The following is a 13,563-nucleotide window of genomic DNA, read 5'->3' on the forward strand; positions in this document are numbered from 1 at the left end:
CTGCCAAAGCATCGTCTGCCTAACTAGACATCGGTCCTGGAGACTCGTGGCAGAGGCAAGCCATGGAGCAATGCTCAGTGTGGCTCTTGAACCCATTCAAAGTCTGCTCCTCACCACCTACAAGTTTAATTAAAATTTTTTTTCAAGGAAAAAGGAAGATTCCCTAAAGCTTCAGGTCTCTTAAGAATTATGTTAATAGAAGCAGGGAAAGTGCAGAACTTAAAGAGCTCGCTTATAAAGAAATTTATTTCTCAGTCTTATGGCATCTTAATGCCATTTGATAGAAAGGTTTAATTTAATCTGCATATAGGCAAAATGGAACTAAAAGGTCTGGTCACCTAGCTACTTTCATGGTTGTCTGGAAGTTTTTTTTTTCTTTTCTTTTTTGCATTGGAAATTTCAGTAACACTGAAAAGAAAACTTGTATTAATTTTCTGCAAAAAGCTTTAGAGAAATGCTGTGATGGGACTCAAAGAGTTGAAAAGTTTTCCACCTCACAACTCTGAATTTTCTTAAATAAGATCATGACTCAAAAATATTTAAAGAGCCTAGGTCACAAATCTGACGAGAAACTGTCACAGTATAAAGGTATAAAGACCAGATGTAAGCATCCGCATCTTCCAAAAAATAGAACAGAGACCATCCCTGAGTACTCTTCCTCTTTTCTACCTGCCATCCAGTATCCTTGCTTTCCAAACCCCCCTCATAAATGAACGGTAACAATCATCATCATCAGAGGAGAGAGTGTTTCCCTATCAATTTACAAGTTACATTAAATTAGTTTTCCCAAAGTCTGGAAGCATTTCCTGAAAACTGTCAAAGGTATTAATTTTTTTTTCTCTCTCTCTCCCTCTTTTTAAATCACAAAGCAAAATTCCACTGTCCCTCTACCAACCCCCCCCTTTCTAAAAAAAAAAAAAAAGTTGTCGAGTTTTGCTTTTCTATTCACTGCAGTTCTGGCCAAAGTAAAGCCCTCTTTCTCAATGACGTCAAGATCTTTACCAAGATTAGGCTTTCATTTCTCTATTGCAGCAATTAGCCAGGGAATGTATAAAAGGCTTCAGGGAGACTCACTGGGCTGCAGAGAGAGAGGCACTGTGCACCACAGACAGATAGCACGAAGGAAAAGCCAGAGGGAGTGAGGAAAAGAGGAGTCAGTCGCTCCTGGGGAAGGGAGAGAGAGACAGCCTGGGAGAAGGAGAACAGAAAGTGTGTGTAAAACGGAGTAAAGAAGGGGAAAAACTACCCTTAAAGCACATTTTTTAAAACTCTGGCAATTCAAGAAGGAAACAGGCTACGTTTCTGAACATAGAGACAATGAAAAGCTAAAGAAAATTTTGCAGTCTCTGCCACAGTCTCATAGGTGCTTGGAAATGAAAGTAGGACTGCCCGTCTTTAACCGACTCTGAGAGGGGTAACTGGATTAGGGACGGGGACGCCAGTTTGTGTGTGTGGTTTTTTTTTTTTTTTTTTTTTTAACATCTTAAATCCTGAAAAAAAAAAAAAGCAGCAGCTCCGAATTGAATGAATTGATGGGCACACTCCAACTGCTGGGCTGGAGAGACTGGACTTGGTCTTGCCATTTCTGCTTCTTTGAAAGAGGAGACAACTTGGGCTTCCTTTTAATTTAGTTTTTCTCCTTCTCCCCCCACCCCCGGCCTTCCCCTTTATCTCCCCCACCCCCTCTATCACCACCCCCCTTTTAAATAAGAGGGTGAAGGGGAACCAGAGCGCACAAGGGAACTGACTGGGAGGCAGAGAAGATGGGCATCCTCAGCGTAGACTTGCTGATCACACTGCAAATTCTGCCAGTTTTTTTCTCCAACTGCCTCTTCCTGGCACTCTATGACTCGGTCATTCTCCTCAAGCACGTGGTGCTGCTGCTGAGCCGCTCCAAGTCCACTCGCGGGGAGTGGAGGCGCATGCTGACCTCAGAGGGAATGCGCTGCATCTGGAAGAGCTTCCTCCTCGATGCCTACAAGCAGGTGAGCTGCTCCGACAGGGGCTTCTCCCGCGGTCAGCAGGGGCAGGGGCTGGCAAGCCAGGGACGGCAGCCCCTGGGGAGCCCTGGGCTGGGACCGTGGAGCTCTATTTGGGGGGGCTGGTGGTTACGTTCCGGGGAGCTCCTGCCTGCACCTTCCACACCTGTCACACAGGCTGGATTTGCGGGTGACAGGTATTAAGCCGTCATGACTCTGCGTGACCTAGTGAGGAGGCTTTCTAATAAGGGTCATTCCTGTCTCGCTGCAATTTTGGAGTAGAGGATATTTGTGTCGGTTAGACAACTTGGGGAAAAGTCAGAAAGTGTCGGGGGAGGGGAGACTGCTGCGTTTAACCTGCTCTCACCACGAACTGGGAGTTTGACGTTCTGCTTGATAAACGCAGAGGTGCGTGGGGAAAGACGGTTCAGTGGTGGGCACGGAGAAGCAAGGGCAAAAAAAGAAAATGCTGCGCAGAACCCTCAGAGTTGGCAAGATGTAAGAAAATGGTCACAGCCTGTGTGGTTTGGCATAATAGCCCCCTCCTTCCTGGTAGAGGTAAGAGTTAATGACAGCAGCCCTGCGTGCAGTGTCCTCCTCTACACGGACATTTTTGTCATTGAAGAATAGTTGACATACAATGAACAGGTGTCCAACATGGTGATTCGACAGTTACATATATTAAGAAATGTTCACCATGATACGTGTGGTTACCATCTGTCACCATACAAAGTTATTACAAAATTACTATATTCCCTATGCTACACTTTTCATCCCCGTGACTTATTTGATTTGAACCCTTTGAAGTGGTTATCAGGCAACGAGTCCCGAGTCCCGGGTTACTGGATATCAATTTGCAAAAAAAGAGAGAGCTGAGAACTAGCTGTCAGAAATCCAGACTTTGTAGGGGAAACCACATTTGCCCTCTAAAAGGAAAACAAGTTGTCCTAGAAAGAGCAGATAAGTCTATGGTTCGTTATGGTCTCAAAACTGGTAGAACACGCGTCTGGAGCACTGGAGCAGTGGCCTCACTTAGCTGTGGAACTCACGTCTGGGGCTGCTGCTCAGAACCAGAGTGGCTGATTGTCGTTCCTAAGACTTACTGACATCCCAGCCTTTTGGCTCCTTGGAGATGTTGGTAGGACATCCGCAACTCAGATCTCAAGGGGCAGAGGGGAAATGCCCCTTTGTTGGTTGTCCCTGTGCCCGCCCACATGAGCCCTAAAGATCTCTGGGCTTCATTAAGAAGAACGGACTCATTTGGCAGAAGTTGCAGTCAAAGTAGACAACCTTGGTTTTCCCTAACCGTACGGGGGACCTTGTCCGAGATGCCAAGCAAGGGAGTTTGGGAGGCGTAGGGAAGCCAGTGAAGTGGTACATTATAGACAAGCGACACCTCAGAAACAGGGTGAAAACTCAGAATCAGGGAGGGGGAAGGGAATGAGTCCCCCATCAATAAGCTCTAGAAAAAGACATCTACGCACCAGGAAAGGAACAGAAGTAACTTCTAGTCACAAAGAATCCAGAGTAGGCTTGTTCCACTGAAAGTGAAACAAGTATTCAAGAAGGAAATATTCATCATGAGTTAGGGGCGTTTTACTATATCACACATCTTTGTTATCAAAAGTTACCTGTGGAAGGTCTGCATGTGTTGTCCTGAAGGCCAAAGAATGGTAAGAGCTCTTTTCAGTAAGTGAAAGTTCCTTTATAATAATAGGAAACAATGCTTACAGTTCTAACCATATAATCTCCTTTATGTTACATATGCTGGGCGAAGGGGAGTTGATGGAGGGAGTTGATGGAGGGAGTAATACATTCCCACCAATGTATTACTGACTGTGAACTTTTTATGTTTTGATTTGGGAGTGAAGACTTCAGAAGAGGGTGGAGAATGCCATGTATGTCAGGCACGTTATTAATTGGCAAGTTCCCTCATTGACATCTGTACTTTGTAGGTATTAGGAAGATAACATGGCCATGCCAGTGGCTTGAACTCAGCATATTAAGCTCTTATTTCTTTGAAAGATAATTGACTTTTTGCCTATAAAAGGAAAGTCACCACTTGGAAGAATTTTACTTATATGCATATATGCTTTTGTATAAATATCTCACGTAAAATATGGGGGCTGTGCTGTTACCCACAAGTATTAAGTGAGAGTGTCTCTCCTCTTAAGCCAGCTTATTGGAATAAAAAGGGAAAAACAAATTCCTCTTCAAGAAACTTTATTATTTATTTTTTTCACTACTATATAGTGTTCCAATTTTTTGATTTGTAGACCAAGAAATTGACAAGGACAAGTGATTTTTCTTTTTCTCTTTCTTTTCTTTTCTTTTCTTTTCTTTTCTTTTCTTTTCTTTTCTTTTCTTTCGCATATGGCTTATGTATTCTTCTCCAGTATTGTTTCTATTGATTTGATTAGTGACCAAGTTCACAACTGATGTTCTTATGTTTGCTTTTCATGGTTTATATAATAGATACCATGAGAAGAAGCAACTCAAGAACCCATATATCCAGAGACAAGACTGGACTGGGTGTTTAATTAATAGAAACGTTGTGAACACAGCTTGCCTTGATTTTAGGTCTCCTTCTGTCTCCCAAGTATGACAAGGTGGTGGTAGCTGTGGTGGCATTTAAGGGTCACGCCGAATCTCTGGAACAGGTTGAATCACTTTCCGGGCTGCTGTTGTCATCTGTGCCACTGTCTTTGGGTGTAGCCGATGTAGGGCCACACTGCAGGCGGCTCTGTGTGACACAGCACCACCATATTTCACAATCCTGACTTGCGTTGGTTTGAGGCTGCCACCTGCAGAAGCAGAGTTTTCCCGGTGAAGGGGTTTGGGCACCTGTGATACGTTAGGCACGTCCTTCCTAATTCCCTTTGTGGAAGGTCAGATATTTGGGAAGATATTTAGAAAAAGTGCTCTAGCAGTGCTATCCCTGTATTTGGCTCCGGCAGGAGGCCGCAAGGAAATCAACAGAATAAAATAAAACAACCCATCTACATTAAAATATTGAATGGGCTTTAACATTAACTTCAGAGGGAAACCTTTCAAGAGAACTTGCGCTTGGTTAGAGGGAGTTCCGTGCATGGTTTTGATGAAAAATAAAGTCTACGGAAACTTGTGACAGAGGTGAACACCAGATGTGTGTTCTTTAAGTTTTCCTAATCTGTGTCATTGCATCTAACACTGCATCCTTGTGCTCGTGCTCCAGGACTCAAAAATGCAACCAATAAGCAAACCACCCTGTCTGGGAGCCTGGCTCGTACCTAAATGATGTGTAAAAGTAAACACACCGTATAGATGCTGACAAGCAGGTTAGCTAATGTTGCAGGAGCACAGAAAACATATTCATTTGAACACATAATTTTGGTTTTGAAAGGGTCTCTGATCTCCTCCTCCTCTTCATTCACCTCAAACCTTTTGACACTAATTTCTACAATGGAAAATGGCCCTTTTAAGAGAGAAACGGTCCCAAAGGAACACAAAGGAGCCACAGCCAGTGCTTATCCATCACTTAGATAAAACAGTAGGAAGTGATAGAGCTCAGAGCTACGTTTGCAAGGCACAAATCGGAAGGAGAAGGACCAAAAGGGAATCGGACTCAGAGGAAAGAGTAGGTAGCTCCCTCTCCAACCTGGTTTATTTGGCCAATCTGAAAGTAAATGGGTAAATCGCTGCTTAATAATTGTTTGGCCATGTTTGTAAGGACACTGATGTAGCCTGGTCTTTATGTCAAAGAATCTGAAGTTTCTTGATGGTTAATAAAGCCATTGCAGGGCTTTGGGTAGCAAGAAGGATGTGTAAATATTGTTCTGCCACACACCCACCCACCCACCCCCATTTTTATCATTTGTCTTACTTCCTATCATGAGATTAGGTGATATTTTGTCCAGAAGCCTTTCTCAGGCTGTGGAAAGGGCAAAAAAAAAAAAAAAAAAAAAAAAAACAAGGTTAGTAGTATATGCTCTACTTCCAGCTTCTGCTTGATGAATGGTTCTTTTTTCCCCTTGCCCTGCATTTCACAGTCCACATGCTAAAGCAGTATTATCCTTTTCCTCATGCACTGAACACTGTCAGGAAAAGGAATGCCATCATCAAGGGAGTCAAATTCATATGCCATATATTTACACTCTTGTTCATATTCATAAATATGGCTATCGCAACATTTGCGCTCTGCCTAGAGATGCCCTGTGTTGTAAAAATGCAACCCTTTATTTACCTCCCTTGTTGGTGGTGTGTTGATGTTGATTACACAAACATAAGAAAGGACAACTAATAGCGCAGATGAGAGAGAAAGTCAGTGATGACGATATTACATTTTACGTATGTCCTTTCTGATCCTTGCAAAATAAAGGGACCCTTTGGGAACATCGGAACTTCAAGACCAATTAGTGGAAATGATGCTTCTTGTGTTTGGGCATTAAATACTGGGCAGGGTTCTCTTTAGAGCAGCTAATGCTGGCAGGGAAAGAGGTACCGACCTAATTACTCTTCCGCAAGAGTAAAAAATGCCTTTTGAATGCCTCTTTGGCAAATATGTCTCATTAAGGACAAAAACCAAACACAAACCCTCTAAGAAGGAGAAATTAAGATGATAGGTAACTTGTGGCCAGGAGACTTTCTGTGCCACTGTGGGAAATTAAAACAAAGTTTGGGAGTACCAGGGGATAACTTGTTTTTGTTGAGTGTCTTTCCTGCAGCCCAAATGTTATTGTGGGACGAACTTTATTTTCTTCATCATTCTGGCTCTTTGTCAAGGAATGCTTTGCTCCTGGGGAAAGCAAAGAATCTTCCATCATTGAAGACAATGGTGATTCTCCCATTCCGTCTCAGCAGGGCATACAACTGAGCAAACCAAGAAAGTCTTCATTTGAAACTCTGGTCATAATAGGAATTTAATTGTCACGGAGATCAAATGGAAAGATGAGAAATGACATTGGCCTCAAATGGCAATTGAGAAAGGACAATAATGTCCTCTTAAAAGATTTATTTTTGTAGTTTAAAGGGAACTTTCATTTCTTAAATTTCTAAAGTTTATTTTTTCTTTATCATTGCTAAGTTGTCATCAGAACGTTCTAGCAAAATGGACAAGTTTTTCACAGTTAGTAGATGAGGTTTACAAAAGCAGACCACTGGTCTGCTTACGTTGGGACTTACAAATAATGGGTGTGGCTTTTTATCCTTCATAGGGTTATTAATGTCATCGGTCTTACCTACACATTTTCTCTAACCTAGTCACCCTCATGAACAAGATATCTGCTTATGACTTTCCAATCTGCAGTAGGGTCCCATGGCTGCTTAGCAAAATAAAGAGGCTGCTTAGCAAAATAAAGAGGATTGGCTACTTTCATTTCATACACAGACCAGCAGAGATAATCAAGAACAGATTGATAGTATTTGGTGTTGATGATGGCAGAACTCTACAATAGGGCTCCAGGATTTACATTTCCAAATTGTCTGACTCAGTGAGCATATCCATCAGCCAAGCACAGTTATGTTCATTGCAGGTCAAGATTATTATTAAGTGTAACTTTCTTCATTGACCCCTACTCCTAGGATTATAATAGCTATCATTCATTCAGTAAGTCACTCAGCAAAATTCCCAGCTTAACAAAATGCCAGCCCTGCCCCTGGCACTACACACACAGCACTACACACACACACACACACACACACACACACACACACACACACACACATTATGTATTTGGTAACTTTTTAAATTTTAGAGTGAATGTATTATACTTGTTTGAAATTTTCTGAGGTAGACTAGTCTGTATTTTGAAAAGAATTATATGGCTGAACTATGTGTCCCTGGAAGAAGGAGAAGGTGCTTTAACTTTCCAAGAAAATTAACCACAGGTAATAAGAGAGTCACCTGTGACTGAAGCATCAGATTTGATTACTCAGTTGAATAATCCAGAATAATGCAAGGATCAGCAGTTCTGCTTGGGTGAGAGTTAGGGGCGTCAGAGGTCTTTAAAATGACTCCAGCAACAGATGGTTGTTTTCACCTACCAAGAACCTCCAAGTCTACAGTCCAGAGATGATTTTTCTCCTTCGTATGGGCTGCTTACTTAACAAGAAGTCACTAGGACAGTTCATGGATTTAGACTCGTCTGAATGCGTTCCGATCTTTACATGACAGTATATTGAGGAACACAGCACAATACTGTTGAAAGCAGCCCTCCTGGAATTGTTACCTGTACTTTAAGTGGGGAAAATCTAATGAGAAGGTAATGGTAATGCTACCCACAACCTAGATCTACAAAGAAGTATAAGAAGTACCCGTAGATTAAAAGGTTTATGATACCTTTAAAATGTGTATTTTTAAATTGTAAGTATATTTTAACACCTCAGAGATGAGTGAGGTATTATTTATCACGTATAAAATAACCCGGCTGAAAGTGGCTTAAGAGATTCTCCATCTAGTGTAGCTTGCAAATTAACCAAGAAAATTAATATCAATAAAGTAACTTTCTCCCTGATACTAACTGAAAACGTATTTATTTAAATCATACCAACAGCTTCCTTTTTTAAAAACGAAGGTTGTTATTCTAAGATTTTTTAGAAAAACTAATAGTATCATTTCAAATCTGCATTGCTAGGATTTTTCAGAAGGGAGAGAAAGAACTTCTTTACTTCTTTCTCTACAGTTAAAATGAGTTATGCATTCACATTAGATAGAAGCTTCTGAATAAAAGCCCTTGAGTATTTTACATCAGTTTGGATTGTTGGGTCTTTAACATCTACTTCTAAGTGACTTCCTTCAATTACTAGCAGTGTTATGTGTGGCTGTATTTATATGAAGGGAATAAGTCGATCCAGTTGGAAGTGTTTTGTAATATTAAGTATAGTGTATAAAAATCAACTGGGCTGTCGTAAGTTGTCCCTAATGTTATTGGCTTTGATTAAACCATTCTAGGGGAAGATCCGATTGTGTTAATTCAAACTGAAGTAATTGGTTCTTTTACGTTGCCAGCTTTTTACTATCAATTTACAGATCCAAAGGCCAGCAAACTTTCCTTCAGTCTGTGTTCAGCTATTTAAACCACTTGCAAAGGGACACGTGGAACAATTTTCTTGCATACCTTCTTCTATACCTGCCTGAATATTTTATAGTTCAGAGGAGCTTGCTAATAGAATGTATGATAGACAAGTAAATGGTTTGTGATTTCCTAGATAAAAACAAGAAAATAAAACCAAACCAAAAACACATGAAAAATGAGGAATTAAAAGAATTCTGGAATAATTGCATGTTTTTGTTAATAATTTGCTCTATGGAAATGGTAAGGTTCTAGTTGTAGGAAACCTGAAAGTCAGCAGCAGCTCAAGAAACCTCCAGGAAGGACATCATATTGAGAAGAGCTCAAATCATTTCTAAGGATAATCTTTTTTTAAAATGTAGAATTTCCCAGAAAGATGGTATGCTGTTTCACATGTTTGGGTGGCATTTAATAATGCCACCTATACCCACAAGATGATTTATAGCGTACAAGAGCTCATTTTCTTATGTTATCACCCTATAACTATCCAAGGAAGGCAGGCACTATTATCACCATTTTACAGATGGAAGAGCCGAGGCACTGAAGACGTGAAGTTGGAGTAGCTCTTCCAGTAAATGGCAGAGCCCAGGTTTTCTAGCTCCGGCCAGAAATACATCTCATTGGGATCATTGACCGTTGGTTGAGATTAAATGAATTAGCATCATGCAAGAATAAAAAGGTCTTTCGGGAGTATTTTAAAATTCAGAAGGTGGTACCTAACTCCCACAACTCTGATAATTTCTCTTAAAGTAAACCATTCACTTTTAACTTTTAAAATGAAGCCAATTAATCATTTGTTATATAATGTGTGCTAACCACTGACAGCAAAGAAAGGGTGGTAGAGAATACCAGCCTCAATGTAATGATGAAGAGAGTTCACCAAGGTGCCTTCGATGATGAAAACAATTATCCTCAGTGACTATACAGAATGAAAAGGACTTCTACTCTTTTAGGGCCATTTTTTACATTACCTGCCATGATGCCTCTTTACTTAAATCAATATATGTTAATGATATCCTCTGAAGGAAATACCACATTTGATGAGAGCCAGGTGTTTTTGGATACGGTGAAATGGAGTGACAGTGCATTTCATACGGTATTCTCTCCCTTTTTTCTTTTGTTCACCACCAGGTGAAATTGGGTGAAGATGCCCCCAATTCCAGTGTGGTGCATGTCTCCAATTCTGAAGGAGGTGACAACGGTAGAAATGGTGCCCAGGTGACGATGGTTGATGGAGCCGAGTGCCACCTTCTTGACTTTGCCAGCCCCGAGCGCCCACTGGTGGTCAACTTTGGCTCAGCCACTTGACCTCCTTTTACCAGCCAGCTGCCAGCCTTCAGCAAACTGGTGGAAGAGTTCTCATCAGTGGCTGACTTCCTGTTGGTCTACATTGATGAGGCTCATCCTTCAGATGGTTGGGCAGTGCCTGGTGATTCTTCTTTGTCTTTTGAAGTGAAGAAGCACCGGAACCAGGAAGACCGATGTGCAGCAGCCCACCAGCTTCTGGAGCATTTCTCCTTGCCGCCCCAGTGCCGAGTTGTGGCTGACCGCATGGACAATAATGCCAATGTAGCTTATGGGGTAGCCTTTGAACGTGTGTGTATTGTGCAGAGACAGAAAATTGCTTATCTGGGAGGAAAGGGTCCCTTCTGCTACAACCTTCAAGAAGTCCGGCGTTGGCTGGAGAAGAATTTCAGCAAAAGATGAAATCTAGATTAGCTGGTTAAAGGTATGATGGTAAAAGAGTTTTTTTTTTAATTATGTAAAGAAAAGGAAACTAAGAACTGAATCCACTATTTCAACGGAGTCCCATTGTCTTGCTGAAAGACGGAAATTTACATGTCAGAAGAACATAAACCTCTAACATCTTCATGCTCCTTTTACCACTCAAATGGAGTTTGGCTAAATAGTAGCCCCAGGACAACTCTTCCTAGTGAAGAGCCCCCCGGGGTGAAAAGATCCCAAGATGGAGAGGAAGAAACCCTGTTTCAACATGTGTTCATTCTGCCTTGGGAAAGAAGTAATACAGCTGATGCATGCTTTGGGACTTGAAGAAAAGACTTACCTGAATAACTACTATGTTAGGGAACTATTGTCCTTATTAGTATAAGGGATATTGCCTATGCTTTATTCAGCACGGATAGAGCCCATCTGGAAAGTTCCCAAATATTTGCTTATAACGAGTCCTTGAGCCCAGTCCTTGTGGTTAAGGCTTTCGTGTTTAACAATGTTCGAGTAGTTTCTGCTGTTCTAGCTTCTAGCCATGTGGTGCTCTATGCCAGTCTAAACATCCCAGAACTCACAGGTGTATTTGCAGATATCAAGAATGATCCCTACCCAGAGGATTAGGATGATTATCTGAAATCTGAGGGTTCCTTTCTAGGCAGGTGGGGAAAGCCCTAGAAGAAAATCAAATTGACAAGCTAGGGACAGGAGGCAGAAGGATGAGGAGGCTTCACAGAGTTTCACCTTGAAGCTATAGAGAGTGGGACTAATTTGTTAGTCACAGAAACAGGGAAACATAAAACATGCATGGGCCAGAAAAAGAAGCAGCTCAACTGAAATTAGCATTGAGAATATACACATGAAATCAATGTATTTATGATATACTCCTCGATTGAGGGAGAAAGAGGGATGGAAAGGGGAAAAAAACGTACTTCATTATTTGTAATTATGAGGATTCTTTGGTAGAAATAATTTCTTTTTGAAACAAGTTTATGTATATTTTCAGTGGGTGAATTATACCCCATGATACTGATTAAATGGAAAACCAGTAGGTCTGGTGGTGCTGGTCTGTCCCTCTCCATTCCTACAGTTATGATGTGGCCCCACTCATTCTTGGTTTCTCAGTCTCCATGATGGTGGCTGAGCTGGGTAGTACATTCTTCATAATATATTCTCTTTAATATATATAAGTATATTCTCAGCTGCTGTGGGAGGTAGGTGCCCTGGCCATTCAGCTATAGCACTGTTCTCCTCCCAAACTAGGTGAACTATAATGAATAATAGGTGCATAAACATTTCTTCAGTTACAAAATAGAGGAAGAGAAAGTTAGTTTGAGACAATTCTCATTAATAATTTTGAAGGCTTTCATATAAGGCAACCCTCAGTGGCGTGGAATTTGGCAAAATGGAATTCCCATTTACATTTAAATTTGGACTGGGGTCTTCGTTTGTTCCAATTAGCTGAGGTCTAGTAAATTAAGGCCTTTATCATCATCGTAATGCTATATATTTATATATATACACACAATGTATGTGTGTGTGTATATATATATACACACACACACACCATATTTCTCTTTAAAATAAAGTTACTATAGTTTTACCTATAATATAATATCTAAATATCATAACCCCCAAAGAATAGACCAATTAATTTTGTATTATAAATTTTTTATTGTAAATTTGAGGATGCTGTCAAATCACAGTATATGGTTGTATTGATATGTACAATCAAAGGTTCTTATGATCATTCCATTAATAATTGAACCATAAAATAAAAGTCATAGAAAAAAAAAATCTCAAGTTGAAAATATCTTCTGGAACTAGTTGCCTGAAATAAGAAAAAGGTGGGAACTGAGTGTGTAAGAACCATAAGTATATTAAAAAAAAACAAAACAGAACTGGAGCAATGTATCAGTCATATCACTAGTTATTGTTTAGATACATTAGTACTATTTTAACTGATTATTTTCTTTACAGCAACATTTAACCTTTCCAATGTCTTAAAGTCTATAAAACACACCCGCAAAGAAACAAAGCAAATTTTGAAAATGTGGCATCATCTAACAAATTTCTGGAAATTCCCATGGAGAACAGATTATTTCAGAGTTCTCAGTTGTTAAACTCTATACTCCAGACTGCTCAGTGGGCCCCATTGAATTTTATCTTTAAAACAGTGTCAAGATTATGTGGTACCCTAGAAAAGTAAAATGAAAACTTGGTTGCAGCACACTCGCCCCGTTGTCCTTAAACTTCCCCTTTGTTCTACATGTACAATAATGGAACAGGATGTTAGAGAAGCTGGTGGGGGGATGAGATTTGGCTAAGGCAGGGCTAGTTGTCTGGGAAAAAAGGATGATGGAAAAAGCACCCAGTCGTGATATATGTTTAAGGAAAAAGAAGGTCGTGTGTGTGCAGTTCCTCTCCGTGAGGATATTCCAATGGAAAAATGAAGCAGTGGAAGTAAATATACAAAGGCATAGGCTGAATATCAGGGAAAAAGATATGTTCAATAGAACATAGAAGACTTTCTGGAAGACAGGCAGTTAGGGGCCAATGAAGAAAGTGAATTGACAAAGCTCAGGAATCCTACAGTATGTAGAATGGCTTGGTGTTACCAGAGTTATGATAAACCTGTAATTAGATAACCTATTTATCTCAACATGATTTTTTATGATTTCCTATAGTGTATCTTTTATGAACATAACAAGAACTCATTAGTTGAAATAGAGGAGAATCAATGCTTAGCTGGTATGCTCAGAAATTATTAGATCATCAATATCCACCCCACCATCTTGTCTTTGTAAAAT

General features: G+C 40.4%; 1 protein-coding gene across 1 annotated transcript; it reads left to right on the plus strand.

The window, feature by feature from the left end:
• The first annotated feature begins 1,093 nt into the window (after positions 1 to 1,093).
• Positions 1,094 to 12,550, plus strand: DIO2 (iodothyronine deiodinase 2). Its single transcript, XM_026519403.4, is given in 3 exon segments — positions 1,094 to 1,985; positions 10,160 to 10,730; positions 10,733 to 12,550. Coding segments are annotated over 3 exon segments (816 nt in total). The 5' UTR covers positions 1,094 to 1,763; the 3' UTR covers positions 10,756 to 12,550.
• The last annotated feature ends 1,013 nt before the right edge of the window (positions 12,551 to 13,563 follow it).

Source organism: Ursus arctos, unplaced genomic scaffold (genome assembly GCF_023065955.2).
Source record: "Ursus arctos isolate Adak ecotype North America unplaced genomic scaffold, UrsArc2.0 scaffold_25, whole genome shotgun sequence".
NCBI lineage: Eukaryota > Metazoa > Chordata > Mammalia > Carnivora > Ursidae > Ursus > Ursus arctos.